Here is a 20,747-nt window from a genome sequence, read left to right on the forward strand (position 1 = left end):
ACTGTTAACTAATCTTTTAATCATTCTTGTGGCTCTTTATGCATATATCCTGCCCATTATCTCTCACACATATTGTCTCTGGGGATGGGCTCTATGATTCTATTAACATGAGTGGGCCCAGGTACCTTTAAACAGTGTGACCTTGTGCATAGGTGAGTGGCTGTGGCATATACATTGAGTTCACCTATGCAACATCTCCTTCACCCACTTCTTCATTTTTCAGCCCAGATTTGACTTACCAGGTCCAATACCCACTTTAATAACATCTGCTCCAGAAAGAATAAGTTCCTCCACCATCTCTCCTGTCACCACATTACCTGCCTGAGACAGAGGCAACAATATTACACAAGGGAGATTTTAAAGCCAGATACAATAGAAAATGAGGATATTGCTGTTTTTATTCAGTTCTTGTACTATCTGATATTCCAGGAAGGGCAAACAGTTAACTTAACTCAGTAGGGACTTGTACTTCAGTTATTAAATTATTACCATATTGTCCACTATACACTCCATATAAATTAGACAGATCGCACAGGTACCTCCTGGATTCAAATGAGATTGGTGATTGGCCCAAACATCCCTAAACTTACTACATGCTTGGAAACCAAGCCCAGTCCCAGATTTCAATTTTGTGGCTGGTCTCTTGTTCAATAACAGGCTGTACTAAAACCCCAGATGCAAACCATCTTGAACTTTCATGGGTGAGTCTGCAGCTCAGGCCCATCTCTAAATGAGCTCACCTTCCCCCAAGTTATGCTACAAAAGGTTTGATAACTAAAGAGCAATGGAAGCTAAATATGGGCAGAGGAAGCTAAGAACACCTCCTTCTCCCCTTTCAAAATCCATGCCTGTATAGAGAATTTTCCTATAGAATTTCCTGATATAGCAGTCTAGATCTCATTTTATAATGCAATAAATACTGCAGCATATTTTTACTGCAAGCATCATGAACTGAGGAATAGCAGGTAAGGTGGCAGCAATTAAAAGACACCCAAAGGTCTCACTATAGGCTGGTCTACACTAGAGAATGTTGGCATTTATAGTACCAGTTCCAGGTCTTGAGGTTTGTACATGCTTCTGATCCACACCCAAATGCTCCAAACATTTCACTAGCATTCCAAGCACTGTTACAACAGCTCTTGCATCCTGTAACCACTTCTGCCTACATCATTTGTACTGGTCAGCAGAATTTTGCTATAGTGCATGTTACTGCATGCAGCTGAGTTGTGTTGAAAACACTTGTATCTCTAACAAGAGGCAGCGGTTAGTTAGCTGGGTCCAAATGCCACTGGCTTGTTTTCAAGAAATATGTTGCCTGAAATTGTCAGCAATTATCAGAATGGGGGAAGGTAAAAGAATGTTTTGGTGGGTACTCTGAGACAGCATTGTTATGGGGCAAGAAGAGGGCAGGTATCTCCCTATTGTATTCAGTGGATAGAACCCTGCATCCTTTCCAGTGAATCATCTATTCATGTAGGGCCAAATCCCCAAGTCATTTTCCACAGCAGCAAATGCCCAAAGAATATGCATGCCAACACCTACGGGAAGAGCATGCATCCTTAACCACGCACAACTCTTGCAAAGCCTGCAGGAATCAAGGTTAATGCAAACAATATGCATCATCCATTTGTGATCCCTGTGCTATTATGTGTTACTCACTTTAGGGTAGATTTAAACTTAGGTTTTGAGAGGTAAAAAGCCACTTAAGGTCATCTTTAAATAAGGATCCTTACGAAAGCAATTGTTTGTGGCAGCACCGATGTGGAAGAGCAGGGAGCAAATCCTAAAGTCCTAACTCAGTATTTACTCAGTCCTTATTCAGTCACAATGCCTACTGAAGTCAACAGGAATTGTCCAAGGAACCCATTCTCTGCTTGTTGATTTTGGCTTGTAATTCACTATTTATTTTTTTAAATGCATTTCAGTTCCCTTTTAATAAAACTGAAAAATAGTCAGCAAGTCACCATTTGAGGCACTTAACAAATCAGCATCACTGTAGGCAGCAGAGTGTGATCTCGGAAACACTTAAAACCGTATGAAATTGATTTTTTAAAAAGAAGAAGATAAAAAATGAAAGACCAGCAGAAAATACAAGATGTAGAACTGGCTCAGAGCTTCCAGCAAAGTGCGGCTTCTTTCCTGTCCTGCAGCCTCTTGCTATGCTGTATGTTGGGTGCTCTTGGGTGAGATGGATGGGAGCATGGCACTTGCAAGATTAAGAGAGCACTTTGTATCGCTAAAGCAGATTACCACGAGGACAGCATAATTGGTATGTTATGACACTGTCAAATACCAGAGTATGTGCAACACATTTAAAAACCTAGGCAAATAGGGCTGGTCCAAAGCCCACTAATGTCAATGGACGTCTTTCCATTGACTTCGATGGGTTTGGATCGATATAGAAGCAAGCACCTTTGTTGACGTTCAGAAGTATCACACTTGCTATTTTTTACTAACTTTTTCAAATGTATATTTAACTAAACTGTTCTTCTCACTGACACACTAGTGTGCAGTCTGATCATTTCTTATATGGCCCAAGAAGTGATAATCAGAAACCATAACGGGAAGCCATTCCCACAAAGACAGCACTACTGGAAATGTTCATTCATATTGCTCATAGTGGGAGTGAAAAGACCTTCATGTCCACCAAATATCTTTTCCTTGTGTGTGTGTGTGTGTATACAAATGGATCTATCTATCTATGTCTATGGACGCCCAATATCTTAGGAGCAAAACTGAATGGTGTTATTAGGGCAGGGAGGGTGAGATTTTCAAAAGCACTTAGGTCAAAACTAACTCTGCTTCCACTGAAGTTAAATGGGAGTTTTACCACTGAATTCAGTGGGAGAGCAGAGTTAGGCCAAAACTGAGTGGTTTGGAAAACTCCTCCATGGAGCTAAGAGGAGTACTTCATTATGAAAATCCTGAAAAGAAAAGTATAGACAAGCAGTAGGGATGAAGAACCCGTACAAAAAACTAATGATAAAGAGCAGGTAAAAGAGTACTTGGAAACACATGCAAATAAGCCACCACAGATGATATGCTATGTAGAGCACTGGGGGAATTAGTTAGAGAACATACTAATTAATTAAGGAATTTACTATACCATTGAAAATCCCAGCCATCTTGAAGTACCAAAGTATTGGAGAAAATCTAATGTGCAGTAGAACCGGTTTTAAATAAAAGGCAAGGAGAGATTACTATCACGTAAATCTAATTTCTACTTCCTACAAGAGTAAAATAATTTGAACCAGTACTAATTTTAAAAGTCACTATGGGTTGGATCTGCAGCTGGCTTAAACTGAAGTCAGTAGGGTTGGAGTTATGCCAAACTGCATCAGCAGTGGATCTGGCCCTACACATCAAGGACTAAATTCAGCCCTACCTTCATTTGACTTTGTGATTTCAATTAAAGTCACACTGGCTCGTGCCAGGTCTGTATATGATCTATACAAATATGGCAGAACCATGAGCAACATCCTAGGTGAAATCCTGGCCTCACAGAAGTCATTGAGAGTTTTACTATTGACTTTAATGGGAACAGGATTCATCCCATACGTTTATAAATACAACTACCTTTTTTTTTGACAGAATTACAAAAAAGATGGCCCATTCCATGATATGATCTACTTCTCTGGTGGAATATTCTTCTTTGGTGAAGGTGGTTTTGTGTGTGTGTTTCGGTGTGTAACCTGGGTTTTCTACTCAGAGCATATTCTGTGGTATCTGAGTGCCTATCAGTAGATAACAGATTTCTTGGTGTATCTGAGGTGGTTGCTGGATCTCTGGAGGTGAGTGTGGCGATCCATGGGTTTCTTGTATACAGCTGTCTGTAGGGTTCCATTGTTCAAGCTGGTCATGATGTCCAGGAAGTTGATGCTGGTATGGGCATGTTCTAGAGAGAGCTTGATGGATGGGTGGTGGTGGTTGAAGTTGTGGTGGAAATCTATGATGGCATTTAGGTTGTCTGCCCAGAGGATGAAAATATCATCGATGTATCTCAAGTATATCATTGATTTCATGTTTCATTTTTCCAGAAATTCTTCCTTGAGGTGGGCTATGAAGAAGTTGGCATATTTGGGAGCTATCCCAGTACCCATAGCAGTTCCCAAGGTTCAGTCAAAGTGTTGCTGAATGTAAAAGTTAAAGGGGAGACTAAAATGGTTGAGTTTGGGGAGGATATATGAGTGTTGTCCATAGTCTTTTAGATATTTGAGACAGGCAGTGATGCTGTCATGGTGAAGGATGTTGGTGCATAACTTGACATCCCTGGTGGCAAGAAGTTGTTGATGTTGTGGAGTTTCTGGAGGAAGTCAGAGTTTCCTAGAAGAAGCTGGCCCTTCGTGTGGTGAGCGGTTTGAAGATGGTTTCTATGAGTCCCGATATACCTTCGGTAAGAATTCCGTGGACAAATATGATGGGTCTGCCTGGATTCCCTTGTTTGTATGTCTTGGGAAGCATGTAGAAGATCTCTAGAGTGGGTTTGTGGGGGATGAGATTGTAGAGTTTCTCTTGGAGTTATTGGGGAAGGAATTGATGATAATCTTAAATTCCTGAATGAATTGTGGTATGGGGTCTTCTTTGAGTTCTTTACAGTAGGTGGTGTCAGACAGCTATTGGTTGGCCTTGTTGACATAGTCATCATAGTTGAGGACTGTGCCCCCTTTGTCTGCTGGTTTGATCACTATTTGGTGGTTGGATTTCAGAGACTATAGCTGTCCTCTTGGCAGTGGAGAGATTGTGGTGGATGTGATGTTTGTTAAGAATTTCAGTTTATTTTCTTCTTGAAGCACTCAATGTAACGATCAAGTATGTGGTTTTGTCCACTGGTTGGTCTCCAGTCAGATGATTCGTTTTTCTTACGACTATCAGTGGGGACATGGTAGTTGTGGGTGGTGTTGTCTTTATTGTGAAAGAATTCTTGGAGGCAGAGTCGGCAAAAAAATTCTTCTAGTTCTCCACATTACTATGGTATCAGGTTCTATGGTGGGGCCAGAAGTTCAGTCCTCGGGGGAATACAGCTTCAGTCAGGGGTAGCCTTGATAGGCTGATGATATGGGGATGTTATGTAGTACCCATGTGGTGAGTCCTGGTGTCATGGTTTCTCCCAGAAGTGGTGCTTTGTGGATTGTGGAGTTGTACTTAGTTCCACTTTTGTTTTTATTAGCTTACATTGAGTTAGGCAGGAACACTGTCATGCTGATTGAAAGCTGGGGTAAAAGACCACTGACAAATGGCAATGGATCAAGGTGAGGGGACGTATCTAGGATATATCTCTTCTGACCTGTAATCCCAGCCCAAACATCAGATCAAGACTGTGCCCCTCTCAGCAAAATAAGCCAGAAACCATTTGAGACAGTCCCACTATGACTGTCATGGTAGTCGTGATATTCTGAGCAGATCCAAGACTAAATGTCACCAAACAAAGTCAGCCCAAAGAGCTAAGTATGTATAGTTTGGTTAAATGACAACTTAGGGGAGATGTTCCAGTAGTCTTAATGTAAATACCAAGGATGGAGAGGAATTATTTAGAGTGGTGCACAGGGGTATCATTTGGAGTAATGGGAGAGAATTAAAAAAGTTCAGGATGATAAGAGACTGAGGGAACTAGGCTTGTTTAGTCTGCAACAGAGAAGAATGAGGGGGGATTTGATAGCAGCCTTTAACTACCTGAAAGGGGTTTCCAGGGAGGATGGAGCTAGGCTGTTCTCAATGGTAGTGGATGACAGAACAAGGAGGAAAGGTCTCAAATTGCAGAGGAGGAGATCTAGGTTGGATATTAGGAAAACGTTTTTCACTAGGAGGATGGTGAAGCACTGGAATGGGTTACCTAGGGAGGTGGTGGAATCTCCATCTTTGGAGGTTTTTAAGCTGTGGCTTGACAAAGCCCTGGCTGGGATTATTTAGCTGAGATTAGTCCTGCTTTGAGTAGGGGGTTGGACTAGATGACCTCCTGAGGTCCCTTCCAACTCTAATAGTCTATGATTCTATGAATATCAGAAAAAAAAATTACTGGCAGAGCCATATATTAAGCTGTGTAATAGTCTTCCAATGTAAATTATGGAAGCCCTATCATTTAAAACTAGATTGGTAAATATAGACTAGATTTCTCTCTGTAAGAAGAGGATCCACCACCACTGAAGCCAACAGGAGTTTTGACATTGACTTCAATAACGGTAGGATCAGGCCCTAACTTTCTGATTCTATGCTGCTGATATACAAAATACTGTAATAATGCCCTAATACCAGGAGGTCGTGAAACCTACTGGACAGTGTACTAGGTTGGAACTCATGAGACTTGGGGCCTATTTCCAGGTCTATTCCTGCCTAGCTAGATAACATAAGGCAGATCACTTCGCTTCTCGGTAACCTCAGCTTCCCTACCTGTCAAATGTGAATAATGACACAAACTCCTTTGTGAAGTGCTCTGAGATGCACGGATGAAAAGGGCTATATCTGAGCTAGGTACACTCAGAAGGAGAAGAAAGCAAGCCAAACAGATTATAAAAACAAATCTTATAAAAATCCCACTCTCCCAAATCCCACTGCACAATAGACACCTTTCCATCGACACGTAGGGCAAAAGCCAATGAGAAGCCCCGTGGTGGATAGCATAGGTGCTGTACTTGCCTTGCACAGAACATTACAGACTCACAGCTGAACCTGTTACATGACCCATGGGAACAAACATTCCCTGAGACCCTGGTTCGTGTTACAGTTTTGTACGACATTCCTAGTGCCAGCCGACTACAGGGGTCATTCTGAGAGTGAACAGGGCAGCCTGCAAGATCCTGGGGATCACTTTCAGCTATTAAAACACTCGGTTATTTTTAGACCTAGTATTTAACTGCTAGAGCTTTCATTTCAAAACCATAAGAGCACAGAGAACACTGCAGGGGTAGAACAGAAGCATAAAAGCAATTTGAAGAAACTAATTTGAGGACGGGGGGGTGGGGGGGGGGGCGGGGGCGGCGCGGCGGCTGAATCACAGCCTTTGCAGGCTGTCTGAGTATTTGAAGTGTTAGGATTGTACAGAGGCTTTCAAGAGGGAGGGAATTGCCCTGAATTTGTTCATAGGCTTTTAGAAGTAGAAATGTATCTCTGTGCAGGAGATCAGAAAAGTAACCATCCTCAAATAGGCTAGTGTCATTCAGATCCAGTGAGCCAGGACTATATATGTGGTACTGTTACTAAAACAGGACTTATAATTATCATAATAATAAGAATTTTAATGAGAACAGTAGAAAAACTGCAGAGAGCAAGAAGGTAACTGAGAAAGGAGATGATTAAGGTATTTGGACTGGGACTCAGATCTGGGTTCAACAGCTGATTTCCTGTGTTACCTTGGGCAAGTCACTTAATTTCTCAGTTTCCAGCTGTAAAATGGAAATAGTAATGCTTTCTCTGTCTCTTTAGATTGTAAGCTATTCTGAGCAGGGACTGTCTCTTATGTGTTTGTACAGTGCAGCCCTGACCTCAGCTGGGGTCTCTGGAATATAAATAATAATATTGTGAGTGACTCATTTAATCAGAAATGAAAAGACATTCATTCAAAAACTGAAGCCAGTCCTTCCAGAGCCCAATCCTGCCTTCCTTGCACATCCACAAACTCCTATTAAAGTCACTGGAGATGTGTGTGTGTGAAGAAAGCAGGAATGGGCCACACACATGCATCTTCTCTGGTCACTTTGGCAGCAGGCCTATTTGTTAGATGATGGTTACCCACATCCCCATGGGCACTCCAGCATAATCTTCCCATTTACAACAAGGCAGATGTCAGCAGGCAAGAAAGCTGAGTCACTTGTTCTTCCTCCTCCACCCCATCCCATTTTTCACTGTGGCTTCATCCCATGTGGGTGGGAGGAACCTGGGCTCCCCTGACTTGCATGAACATGCAGCTCCATTCTGCTTCAAGCAGGATCAGAGCTGGTTATGACCTGTTTTTTCCAGTGGTTTTAAGTGTGTGGTGGAGGAGCTTTGTGAGTGACATGAAAGAATAGCAATGTTTTGCCCATGCAAGTGGTTTCTTTTGTGTTGGTTTGAAGAAAGGCCAATAGCCTTAAGAGTCTGCTGATCATTCTAATATCAGAACCCTTGCTGCTTTCAAAGGAACAAATTCAGCCCCCCTACTCCTTGGCCAATGATGGCCATTGGCAGAACTGGTATGGTTCTGCTGCAGGGATGCTATCAAGAGTGTATATACACCCTCCGCATGGTGCCCTGTTCCACACAAACTCCCTACTCATTAGCATTCATGGGACAGGAGGAATACAACACAAGTGAACTGAGAAGGGGTAAGTATGCCATGGTGGGGGCATGTGAAGTCCACTCAGTGGCTACTCCAGTCACTGGACTGACACCTCCCCTTCCCATTCATGAGTGCATAACATTCCTGTGGCAACTACAGCAACTGCTGACCCAGTACAACATTAGGAAAGTATTTATCTATGTTTAGATGCCTTTGATATAATTTAGTAGCTGGCAACAAGGAGGAGAAGCCAGCACCATGTGATCAGCCAGGTCTGTGCACGCTACCAGTAAGTGCTCTGTGGAACTCAGTTTGGAACCACTGACGTGGAAGGTGAAACTGCAAAATTTATGATTAAAGGTCAGAGTCAGTGTGGGAGAAGGGTGGGAGGTGGAGAAAAACCTAATTCTCTGCCCACAATCCCAAACTCTAACCACAATCTTAGAGTAAACTTTGAACATTAGTGAAACAGTGATAGCACTGATGTTTTATTAAACTGCCATTATTTGGCTTCAGTCAGCACCCTTTGAGATGAATGGGGGCAGATCAAACCCTAAAGAGCTACTTCCTGTGTCCTTGAGCTCAGGAAGACAGCACTATATTTGTTCATGTGGGGAAAGTTATATTTGCAACCACAAAGACTGGAGCTTAGGGTGAGACCTTCAGCAGAGGTAAATCAACAGAATTCCAGGCCCCTTTATTTTGTTAATGAGGACTTAAATCCTACAGAAATAGATAGACCTCCTGCACCAGAAGTGCTGGTATGGCATACAAACCAGTATCAGCAAAATTTGAGCCCTGGATAACCCCAAAACCCTTTTTCTACCAACCTACCATGATGGTGTGATTCGGAAACTTGGCACGGACAGTTTTCACAAATTCCACAAAGTGCTCTGAATATCCATTGGCCACATCCAGGCAGATGTACTTGATAAGAGGAATGGCCTCCAGGATACTTGTTAGCCTGTCCAAATCAGCCTTCCCACTGCCTGAGCTCACTGCTACATGCTGGAGGGAGGGGGAGAGAAAGAGGGAGAAATGATCAGCAGCTCTTTGAGATCAGACAAGCGTGTAGTTCTTGCATTTGTTTCCACCCACCCTTGTAAGATTCCAGAGAAACCCAGGCTGGAAACTATCCAGTGTCCTGTTATGTAAAACCATACAGAAATAAATACCATAGTGGGACAAATCAATCAGTTATCTACACTTTGTTTTGTGGCTCTTCCTCAGTTACAGTAGTGGCATATTATAAGCCCTATTTAAATTTAAACTATCTTTAAACTAATGTAAAAGTACCTTAATGTATCAGTGGATTCTTTCATGGGCAACCACCCTCATCCGAGTTGCCCAGATCAACAAAACACAGGAACCCAACCAGTTTGTGTATTTCCAGAAAGACAGAGTTGCAAAAATTGGGGTCCCCAAGAGGGCTTGGAGCTGTCAAGTCACTCAATCCTCCCTTAATCTACCAGTGTGACCAAGCACATCTCTTTCTCAGTTGTCCTTCTTATGGGTTTATGCTCATAGACAAATAGCTTCAGCATTTAATCACCAGACCATACTACTTCAATCACTGAGCAACACAAAATGTGCTTTCAATCTATCTATTTGTAAGATCCATATATAAGTGCCAAAGTGTTCTGACATTGGATATTCCTTTCAGCCTCTCTCTACTCTAGTACTATATATGAAAAAAGCCATTGAATCTAAATGATAGGTTGACCTTCAGACAAGCCCCTTATAATTAAAATATCATTTAAAAATGAGCCACAGATAATGAAACACCTTGTGCAATGTCAAGAGAACACAAAACAATACCGTGGGTATTATTTTCCATGAAAGAATGACTTTCATAACCCTACATAGGCTGCTGCTTTAAGGCAGCACAGAATGAACTCACAATATGGGAATGTACCTCGAGGCATTCTGGGTGACTGACTGCAAACAGTTTCCATTCTTCCAGAGAATAATGCTTGTGAATAGCAGTGAACATTGCATGCTAGAAAAAGAAACAAGCAAACTGATATTAATGTCCAAGTTAGTCAGCTCTCCTTCTTCCATACTGCAGCTGCAAACTAACACTATGACATGTCACAGAGTCTTACTTTTATACTCATCTTGCTTGAAATAATAATGAATTAGGGCCTGATCCTGATTCCTCTTCAGTGAGAGTTCAGAGTGCTTGGCACCTTGCAGGATCAGTGTCTAAACAGGCAATAATCCACCATTAAGTATACAGTTAGACACTGTATTCTCAGCTTCTTGCTCACAATGGATGTATTGTGAGGCATGAGGCTAGAGACCAATTAGCTAATGAGTTCTGATTGCAGTAGCTGTACTAGATTATCTGATAAAGATTTTGATCATGCAGGTTATCAGATTTCTCTTACATAATGCACAATTTATAAATAGAAACAGTAGAGAAGCAATTACTCTATGTCATATGAGGTTGTAATGTCACCAAAGACTTCAAACAACATGAACTCTATCCCCCCTCCCCCACTGGGGGTCTGACCTCAACTAGCGACATCAAGGTAAAAATCACCTCTGCCTTGTATTCATTACGATTTTACATGCAGAGCACTATCTTGGGTTAGGTATCTTGATGTGTGGGGGAAAAAAAAAAAAAAAAAAAGACACCTCTTTTTGCAGCCCCCGTCCCCATGCACATATCGAACGCATGCAACTGCCTTTTGATATGACATTCTGTCACCAAACAAAGGGTTTCCCAGTTTTTGCAGAGAAAGGTGAAAGTCAGCACTTACCTTCGTCATAATCTGTGCCATTTCAAATGTGCCCACGGTGTCCATGTTTGCGACTATAATGGGGATCCCTACATATGTTTGCTTGGAGTTGCGGAACGTGAAGGTGCGCATGAGATCAACCTGTGAGGAATGAATGCAAATTCTGGTAAGTACTTTATACCAACAGAAATTACGGCCAAACTGTCACAATTATATGCAGCATAAAGACAAGAGGAGTTTTACCACTGATTTCAGTGGGAACAGAATTGAGCCCAGCCTCTAACTCCTCCTGCAGTGCTCTTGCTCCTAGATGTGCCAATGTCTGCTTCCACTGGAAGCATCCTCACTCTGCCTCTCAGCTGAGAACAAAAACGTAATAAAACAAAATATTGTAGCTATGATAAGGAGAAGAGCCTTGCTGACATGTAGGGAAGGAAGATGGGAGGGAGAAAGGTAGGGAAGAAGTCAAAATGAGAAGTGATAGGAAGAAGGAGAGAAGGGTGATGGTGGTCGGGGACTCCCTCCTAAGGGGGACAGAGTCATCCATCTGCCATCTGGATCGGGAAACTAGAGAAGTGTGCTGCTTGCCTGGAGCTAGGATTCAGGATGTGACAGAGAGACTGCCAAGACTCATCAGGTCCTCAAACCACTACCCCTTCCTACTTCTCTACGTGGGCACCAATGACACTGCCAAGAATGATCTTGAGCGGATCACTGTGGACTATGTGGCTCTGGAAAGAAGGATAAAGGAGTTTGAAGCGCAAGTGGTGTTCTCATCCATCCTCCCTGTTGAAGGAAAAGGCCCAGATAGGGACCATCGCATTGCAGAAGTAAGTGTGTGGTTACACAGGTGGTGTCGAAGAGAGGGATTTGGATTCTTCGATCATGGGATGTTGTTCCAAGAAGAAGGATTACGAGGAAGAGACGGGATTCACCTAACGAAGAGAGGGAAGAGTATATTTGCGGAGAGGCTGGCTAACCTAGTGAGGAGGGCTTTAAACTAGGTTCGATGGGGGACGGAGACCTAAGCCCGAAGGTAAGTGGGGAAGTGGGACACCACAAGGAAGCAGGAGGAGGAGGATGCAGCAGGGGAGGCCTCCTGATTCATACTGAGAAAATAGGGCAATCGGCTAGTTATCTCAAGTGCCTGTACACAAATGCAAGAAGCCTGGGAAACAAGCAGGAGGAATTGGAAGTCCTGGCACAGCCAAGAAACTATGACACGATTGGAACAACAGACTTGGTGGAGTAACTCACACAACTGGAGGACTGTCATGGATGGGTATAAACGGTTCAGGAAGGACAGGCATGGGCGAAAGGGTGGAGGAGATGCACTGTATGTAAGAGAGTTCTATGACTGCTCTGAGCTCCAGTATGAAACTGGAGATTAGCCAGTTGAGAATCTCTGGGTTAAGCTTAGAAGTAAGAACAATAAGGGTGATATCGTGGTGGGTGTCTGTTACAGACCACCAGACCAGAAGGACGAGGTAGATGAGGCTTTCTTCAGTCAACTAGGGAAAGTTTCCAGTTCACAGGATCGGATTCTCATGGGGGATTTCAATCATCCTGACATCTGCTGGAAGAGCAATACAGCAGAGCACAAACAATCCAGGAAGTTTTTGGATAGTGTTGCAGACAACTTCCTGGTGCAAGTGCTGGAGCAACCAACTAGGGGCCGTGCTTCTCTTGATCTGCTGCTCACAAACAGGGAAGATTTGGTAGGGGAAGTAGAAGTGGGTGGCAACCTAGGCAGCAGTGACCATGAGATGGTCGAGTTCAGGATCCTGACAAAAGGAAGAAAGGAGAACAGCAGGAGACGGACCATGGACTTCAGAAAAGCAGACTTTGACTCCCTCAGGGAGCTGATGGGCAGGATCCCCTGGGAGGCTAATATGAGGGGGAAAGGAATCCAAGAGAGCTGGCTATATTTTAAAGAAACCTTATTGAGGGCAGAGGAACAAACCATCCCGATGTGCAGAAAGAATAGCAAATATGGTAGGCGTCCAGCTTGGCTTAACAAAGAAGTCTTTGGTGAACTTAAACACAAAAAAGAAGCTTACAAGAAATGGAAGCTTGGTCAGATGACTAGGGAGGAATATAAAAATGCTGCTCGAACATGCAGGAATAAAATCAGGAAGGCCAAAGCACAATTGGAGTTGCAGCTAGCAAGGGACGTAAAGGGGAACAAGAAGGGTTTCTACAGGTATGTTACCAACAAGAGGAAGATTAGGGAAAGTGTGGGCCCTTTTAGAATGGGGGAGGCAACCTAGTGACTGAGGATATGGAGAAAGCGGAAGTACTCAATGCCTTTTTTGCCTCTGTCTTCACAGACAAGGTCAGCTCCCAGACTACTGCACTGGGCGGCACAGAATGGGAAGGAGGTGAACATCCCGCAGTGCTGAAGGAACAGGTCCAAGACTATTTAGAAAGATTGGACATACACAAGTCCATGGGGCCAGATGCAATGCACCCGAAGGTGCTGAGGGAGTTGGCTGATGTGATTTCAGAGCCATTATCTTTGAAAGCTCGTGGCAACTGGAGGAGGTCCCTGAGGACTGGAAAAAAGCAAATATAGTGCCCATCTTCAAAAAAGGGAGGAAAGAGGATCCAGGGAACTACAGACCGGTCAGCCTGACGTCAATCCCTGGAAAAATCATGGAGTAGGTCCTCAAGGAATCCATTTTAAGGCACTTGGAAGAGAGGAAGGTGATCAGGAACAGTCAACATGGATTCACCAAGGGAAAGTCATGCCTGATCAACCTGATTGCTTTCTATGAAGAGGTGACTGGCTCTGTGGATGTGGGGAAAGCGGTGGACATGATATACCTTGACTTTAGCAAAGCTTTTGATATGGTCTCTCACAGTATTCTTATCAGCAAGTTAAAGAAGTATGGGTTGGATGAATGGACTATAAAATGGATAGAGAACTGGCTAGAGCATAGGGCTCAACGAGTAGTATCAATGGCTCCATGTCTAGCTGGCAGCCGGTCACAAGCAGAGTGCCCCAAGGGTCGGTGCTGGGACCGGTTTTGTTCAACATCTTCATTAATGATCTAGAGGATGGGGTAGATTGCACCCTCAGCAAGTTTGCAGATGACACTAAGCTAGGGAGAGTGGTAGATATCCTGGAAGGTAGGGATAGGATACAGAACGACCTAAATAAACTGGAGGATTGGGCCAAAAGAAATCTAATGAGGTTCAACCAGGACAAGTGAAGAGTCCTGCACTTTGGACGGAAGAATCCCACACACAGCTATAGACTGGGGACTGATGAGCAAGGCAGCAGAAAAGGACCTGGGGGTTACAGTGGATAAGAAACTGGATATGAGTCAGCAGTGTGCCCTGGTTGCCAAGAAGGCTAATAGCATATTGGGCTGCATCTGTAGGAGCATTGCTAGCAGATCGCGGGAAGTGATTATTCCCCTCTATTCGGCATTGGTGAGGCCGCATTCGGAGTACTGTGTCCAGTTTTGGGCCCCCACTACAAAAAGGATGTGGACAAGTTGGAGAGAGTCCAGTGGAGGGCAACAAAAATGATTAGGGGGCTGGAGCACAAGACTTATGAGGAGAGGCTGAGGGAACTAGGCTTGTTTAGTCTGCAGAAGAGAAGAATGAGGGGAGATTTGATAGCAGCCTTTAACTACCTGAAAGGGGGTTCCAGGGAGGATGGAGCTAGGCTGTCCTCAGTGGTGGCAGATGACAGAACAAGGTGCAATGGTCTCAAATTGCAGTGGGGGAGATCTAGGTTGGACATTAGGAAAAAGTTTTTCACTAGGAGGGTGGTGAAGCACTGGAATGGGTTACCTAGAGAGCTGGTGGAATCTCCATCTTCAGAGGTTTTTAAGCTGCAGCTTGACAAAACCCTCGCTGGGATTATTTAACTGAGGTTAGTCCTGCTTTGAGCAGGGGGTTGGACTAGATGACCTCCTAAGGTCCTTTCCAACTCTATGATTCTATGAAGTGATAGTTATAGCGAAGGAAGGGTCAAGATGATTTTGAATTATTTTATAAATGATTAAGCTCTCAAGCAGTTTGTCAGCCTATATTGATATTTTTTCTTCTCTTTCATTTAAAAATGGGATGAAATCCTGGCTTCACTGGCAATACTCCCACTGACTTCAACGGGGCTAGGGTTTCAATCCTGGTCTTTAGTAACAAATAGCAGTATGGTAATATCTTGAAGGTGTTATCATCTCAGGGACTGTCTTTTTGTTCAGTGTCTACAGTGTACATTTAATGCGCAGCACAGTAAGGCCCTGGTCCTAAGTACTACTGCAATACTAATAATACATAATAATACAGTGACAACCATATCCTGGACTCATAAACCTTTGGCCATTTATTTTTTATAAATGTGTTAGTCTTTGGCCGCAGAGTTCATTCAGCCCAGAAAACAAGCGCTCATAACATACTTGCTCTTTATATTTAACAAATGTTTAGATCTCTTGTTTAGCACTCCCTAATAGAAAACGTTAACATAAATGCACAATATTCAGACATTGGGTTAATCTGTGAAATATCTCCCCTCATACTGTTGAGACTCTTTCATTGGTCTCTACATTTTCCATTCTTCAGCTTTCACCTGAGACACACTTCAAAGAGCTGAAATGAGTTTAAATGCCCACACAGATACCTTAAGAACACCTGATTTTGACAAATTGCTTACAGGCTCTTTGGAGCTCTAAGTCAGGAGTTATAAAACATTTTCATAATGCAAACCACATTATTTATTATTTCAGTAACACCTAGGGGCCCCTGTCACTGCTGAGTACCTTATTTGTTAGGCTCCACAAACACATAAGGAAAAGAAAGGTCCTTCCCCAAAATGCTTACAATCCAAACAGGAGCTTGCATCTTAATAGAGAGATTGCCTTGTGGATCAACTCCCATTCCATTTACAATCATGTAGACCCACCTAGCCTCCCATTCACAATCACATAATATGGCAATTTCAGCCACTGCCGACATGGAACATTAATATTAGCAAAGCATTTTAATGTATTTTTACTTTATTTAATGCAATTTAGAAGTTGGGAACAGGAAGAGATAGCATCATGTGACCAGACAGCACTTGTACAGACCACAGTTTGAGAACCACTGCCTAAAATAATATACATGCCACACGCCCATTCAAATGATCCTGGAAAGAGGAAGAAAGGGAATGCTGATACAAAGAGCACCAAGACATAGGGCAAGATGTGAACCTGTGCCTGAACCACAAGACCTTTATTCTTCCAAGGAGCCTCATTTCCACTTCTTATTGCATCTCTGAAATGACCTAATATAGTCAGGTAGGTGCTGTGTGTCTCTCTCACATTACTCTAGGTGTACAATGACATTTCAAGGAACAAAACCATATTGACAGGAGTGTTGTGGAGGAAGCTTGCAACCCCTCTACCAATGAGGCTCTTTTTCTGTGTATCTACAGAGAAGACTTTAGTCTCCACGGCTGTTAATACAGCACCTTTCATCAATGGGAAAGTACACTTAGAAAAAAAGTGTAAAAGAAAAAACTCTACTGTGAACAGGTTACCCCATTTTTCCCCAAGAATGAGGTCATGAGTGGCAGCCATTCTGCAGTGTGCTGATAACCCTACCTTACACGAAATGAGTTTTTGACATTAAGGAAAGTGGAGGAGCAACTCCACTTGTTTCATGCAGCTCTCCAGCCTTCTTTCGGCTTACAATTTTAAACTAATGGCTAGTCTTCCTGACAAATGCTGAATTAACAACCCTCAAAATGGAAGACACCCCCCAGAATAAAATCCAGCACAGGCAGCAGCAGAGTAAACTTCCCAAGCATTGACCGGTAAATGTGTCTCAGCCTGAAACTGGAGTGACCTGTCAGAGTGGTGTAGTCTCCATCCTATGCAGTTTTTGGTCTCTCTGCTGAAAGTGCCAACAAGGGTCTTAGCACCAATTGTGGTGAAGGTGGCTTTGTCATGTGCCACCCACCCAGCAGAGAAGGGAGCTGAAATTAATATTGGTCATATCTGGAATATTAGCAATATTTGATTCTGGACAAACATCCACCATACCCTGTATTATTAATGTTCAATGTATTCAGAAAATGTAGTCAGATGGCACATAAATCAATGCTCCACTAGCTCTGCCTGATCCTAAATTTTAGTGCAGGCAGAACTAAGCGAGCACTGATTAGTGTGCACCTGGCTCTTAAAGACCCAGCAGATACTTGGCTCACTCCCTCTCCTGATCAGATAGTGTGGGGTGGAAGGAGGAAAGGGGAGAAAACGCCATTGTCCTGTTCACCGTCCTTCCCTGGGGATGGGCTAAGAGGAATGTAACATTGGCTCAGCCCTCCACTCTAATGGTCAGAGTGAAAGAAGGACCCCTCCCCCACCTACGTTGTCTGTGCAGGAGGGGAGAGAAAAGAAGAAATCACACAGGAGCCCAAGTCCAGCAGCACAGTTGGGCCTGACTGACTGCCAAACCTGAACACCCCCAGGTGTGCTCAATTGTGAATGATATGACCCATACGCATCTCTGCTTTCCCGAATAACTGAAGTGAGACCACTAATTCACTGCAGCTAGAACACCCACAAACATCTGATGCTAACAACTTCGTCTTACTCCCACCCAACCCAGGTTTGATTTCAAATCCACGCCCTTATAAATGAAGGGTTCTGTATCCCAGCAAGCACCTGGCCCATCCAACCCCCCCCCCCCCACACACCCCTTTTTTCCCAAATCAGAACTCAAGCTTCTGAAGATTTGGTTCCCTCTCTCTAAACAAGGGAGTAACTCCAGGAAGCCAAGACAGGGCAAAGTAACAAGAAGAAAGGAAGACATTGCAGACCACCAGCAATGGAAAGGAGTATACACAGCCCAGTTTGCCATGCTGTGCTCTGTCCCTCTGTGAAGGTGACTTACTCCTGGCTATTAGGTAAAGTGCTATCTCTGTGTAGAATAAGCCATTCAAACTGCAAAGCCAGGCAGTGGTAATTTAAACTTCAAAGCAGCAGCTTGTTAGGTATCAGGCATGGTAGTAAGTAGCCTCTGTTCCCTTGCCAGAGCTCTTTATTTATACTCTTGTTTAGAAGCAGAACTGGGGCTGTCTGTTTCAGATTTGGCTCTCAGGCACTGTTAGATTCTGTTGCTACAGCTCCAGTGAGGGTGTCCAATTTCTTAACCTTCATCAGCTTTCATTGAGCTCTAATGACATGCCACTTTTATCACACAAAATGCTTTTAACCCTTCATCATGCTCTCCTGAGACAATTCTCCCTTACCAGCCCTGGTGCCTCCTAGCTTTCCACCCCTTCCCATCAACCCATCTTTCCCCATCACAGGTACAACAAACATACAAACATCTGCACTAAAAAAAAAAAAAAGAGGCCCTTTGCCTCACAGCCCCACCTGTTTGTCAGGCCCATGCATTTAATTTTATCATGCTTCTTAAGTGAACTATTGAAAACGGTCAAAAGCATTCCCTGCTTATGAGGGAAGAACTGCAAAGGGCAATGAGTTAATTAGCCCAGGATACCGTTATTATTGAGTTGAAAGGGAGCACTGCTCAAGTTATCATCATACTGAGATGGACTCTTTAGTCTTATTCCTGCATTCTTGGTGAAATGTTTCTGCTTTGATTAGCTCTCAGAATTCCTGTCTGTCACAACTCTAGCCACCTCAACTTTTGACTCCTTTTCCCTGACCCCATTTTTCTCACTGCTCCCCTTTGCCCCTTGTTGAAGGCTTAGTTCTCCTCCCTTCCCCAAACCAATGCAATTCCTTTATTAATCACAGGGTATTTAACATCTAGGGTGAATGAGGAGGATGGTGTCACTCACAAACAGAGGCTGCCATGTTTGTTGTGAGTTCATGCAGAGGCAGGGTTTTGTGGGGGTTTCCATAATCAGGGTTAAGATTACTGAAAAATGACCATGCAGTGATTATGGAAATGCCCTGACTGGCTGATGATCCTCAGTCAATCAGAATCCTGAGATCTGCATATGAAGAGCTACCTCTGCTGTGGCCATGCAGTTCCACACCCAGAACTAGTCAGTCTGTAGGGACTGAGCAACTGAGAAAGAACTGGCCAGTTCTAGGTTACCAGCTGAACAAGAGCGCAGCCCTCTGACAGGCAGAGACCATTCAATGGCCCAACGCTATTAAAACCTTCCCTCCTGCTCTGTTAATAACGGGCACTTAAACGGCTCATTTTGTTTGGTTTTTTTTTTTTTAAACATTTCAGTTCAACTTCAACGACAGTGTCCACAAGGCCAGCTGGCCGATGGCACGTGCATCTGACCTCCTCACCGGCCCCAAACCTCCTCTGTCTGCTGTTAATCTTACAGTGCAGGCCTGTCCGCCCTCGGATGCGTTGTTTGTGACTCGGATCCCCTCCTCCCAAGGCAGCGGAAATGTCCCGCTGCTGGTTTAGCTCAGACAGTTCCTGCGTGAATTACATCTAGTCCTCCCCACCACCACCACCACACGGGGCATTGCAAAAACCCGCCGATGCACCTGTTAGGAGAAAGCAGCTCCTGGCAAAAGGTCCCAGCACTGTTTAGTTTTCAAGCCAGCACTGGGGTCAGCAGCGCCCCTTGCCCCCTCCCCGACCCCAGCCCGCCTTGCCAACCAATGCTGCAGAGGGGACGGTAAAGGTTTCCCCGGCCGGCACAAACAGTGCCTGCAATGTGGCTGCACCCCCGAGACGCCCCGTCTGTTAAAACGGTGTGCGGAGGCCGGGGCATAAGCGGCGGCGAAGTTAACGCTAGGAACGACTCAGAAAGCATGCTCGGTGTGAACGCGCTGCCCCCACCTCGGCTCTGCTTTTGAGGCTGCTTCTCTTAGGTCTGAGCAGGACGTCTTTAAAGTCCAGCTTGAGATCTGCATCTACGCGGGGCATCTCGCCGGAGCTGTGCGGGGCCCCGCTCCGCGCTCTCGGGATGCGGGGTTTCGCTGCCGCCGGCACGCGCCCGCTGCGGAACGGAGCCGAGCCCGCCGCGTCTCTCTGCAGGCGGCCCAGGGCGGGGATCTCTAGGGAGCGAGCGAGCGCTCGCGCTCCCGCCCGTCCGTCCCCCCGCGCGCTGGACGAGGACCGCGCGCGCGCACAATGGCAGCTGCTGCTCGTCAGCCGGGCGGCTCAGCGCGGGCGCGTGGACACAGCGCTGCTGCTGCTGCTGCTGCTGGCCCGAGCGCTCCCTGCCGCAGGGCGCTCCCGCTTCCCTGCAGCGGCTGCGTGGGCAGGCATGAGGCGGCGCAGCGGCGGCCGTGCAGCGCTAAGGGCGAAGCAAGGGGAAAATGGGGAGCTCCGCGTCCCATGTGACCGAGCGTCCGCTAGTTATTCGCTCCCTCCGGGGGGCGCACGCACGGTCTGGCTCGGCTCGGCTACGCTGCAGCCGGCCCTCTATCGCGCTGCAATGAAGGCCGCGTCATGTGGGTCACAAGGGGCTCCTCCGACCTGTCTCCCTCCCCTTTCTTTTAAACTGCGTCCCTCCCACAGCGGAGGAAGCCTGGGGCCACAGGTAGCAGCGCACAAGGGGCCACAGGTAGCAGCGCACAAGGGCCCGCCTGCCCGGGGCTTGTTAGAAAGGGAGCCGGTTATCCCGCTGCGTCTCTCGTTTTGCGTTTCTGCCTCAGTCTTTGGGGGGCGGGAGGCTTGCAGCCCCTCCCTTTTGTTTACGATTGCGGCCAACCCGCGGCCCTGCCTCCAGCGCTGGGCGGTAGGGCCTGACCCAGCGTCCTCTCTTCTGAAGCAGGCGTTCGGCTCTGGCGTCTCGGGCTGGCTGGTCC

At 45.1% G+C, this 20,747-nt stretch overlaps 1 protein-coding gene across 2 annotated transcripts in view; it reads right to left on the bottom strand.

The window, feature by feature from the left end:
* Positions 1–19,947, bottom strand: part of GMPR (guanosine monophosphate reductase) — a 54,795-nt gene extending 34,848 nt beyond the window's left edge. The window contains exons 1-5 of one of the 2 annotated variants that reach the window (XM_067568375.1): positions 19,774–19,947; positions 11,014–11,133; positions 10,164–10,247; positions 9,083–9,256; positions 240–321 (exon numbers count right to left, since the gene is read on the bottom strand). In XM_067568375.1, coding sequence (XP_067424476.1) covers positions 240–321; positions 9,083–9,256; positions 10,164–10,247; positions 11,014–11,133; positions 19,774–19,860 — 547 coding nt within the window. In that variant the 5' untranslated portion in view covers positions 19,861–19,947. Of the gene's footprint in view, positions 1–239; positions 322–9,082; positions 9,257–10,148; positions 10,248–11,013; positions 11,134–19,773 lie in introns of both variants that reach the window. The other variant, XM_067568374.1, reaches the window with a different exon arrangement.
* Between the last annotated feature and the right edge of the window lie 800 nt (positions 19,948–20,747).

Source organism: Emydura macquarii, unplaced genomic scaffold, assembly GCF_026122565.2.
Source record: "Emydura macquarii macquarii isolate MOO-44397 ecotype Brisbane River unplaced genomic scaffold, CSIRO-AGI_Emac_v2 contig_2890, whole genome shotgun sequence".
Lineage (NCBI taxonomy): Eukaryota > Metazoa > Chordata > Testudines > Chelidae > Emydura > Emydura macquarii.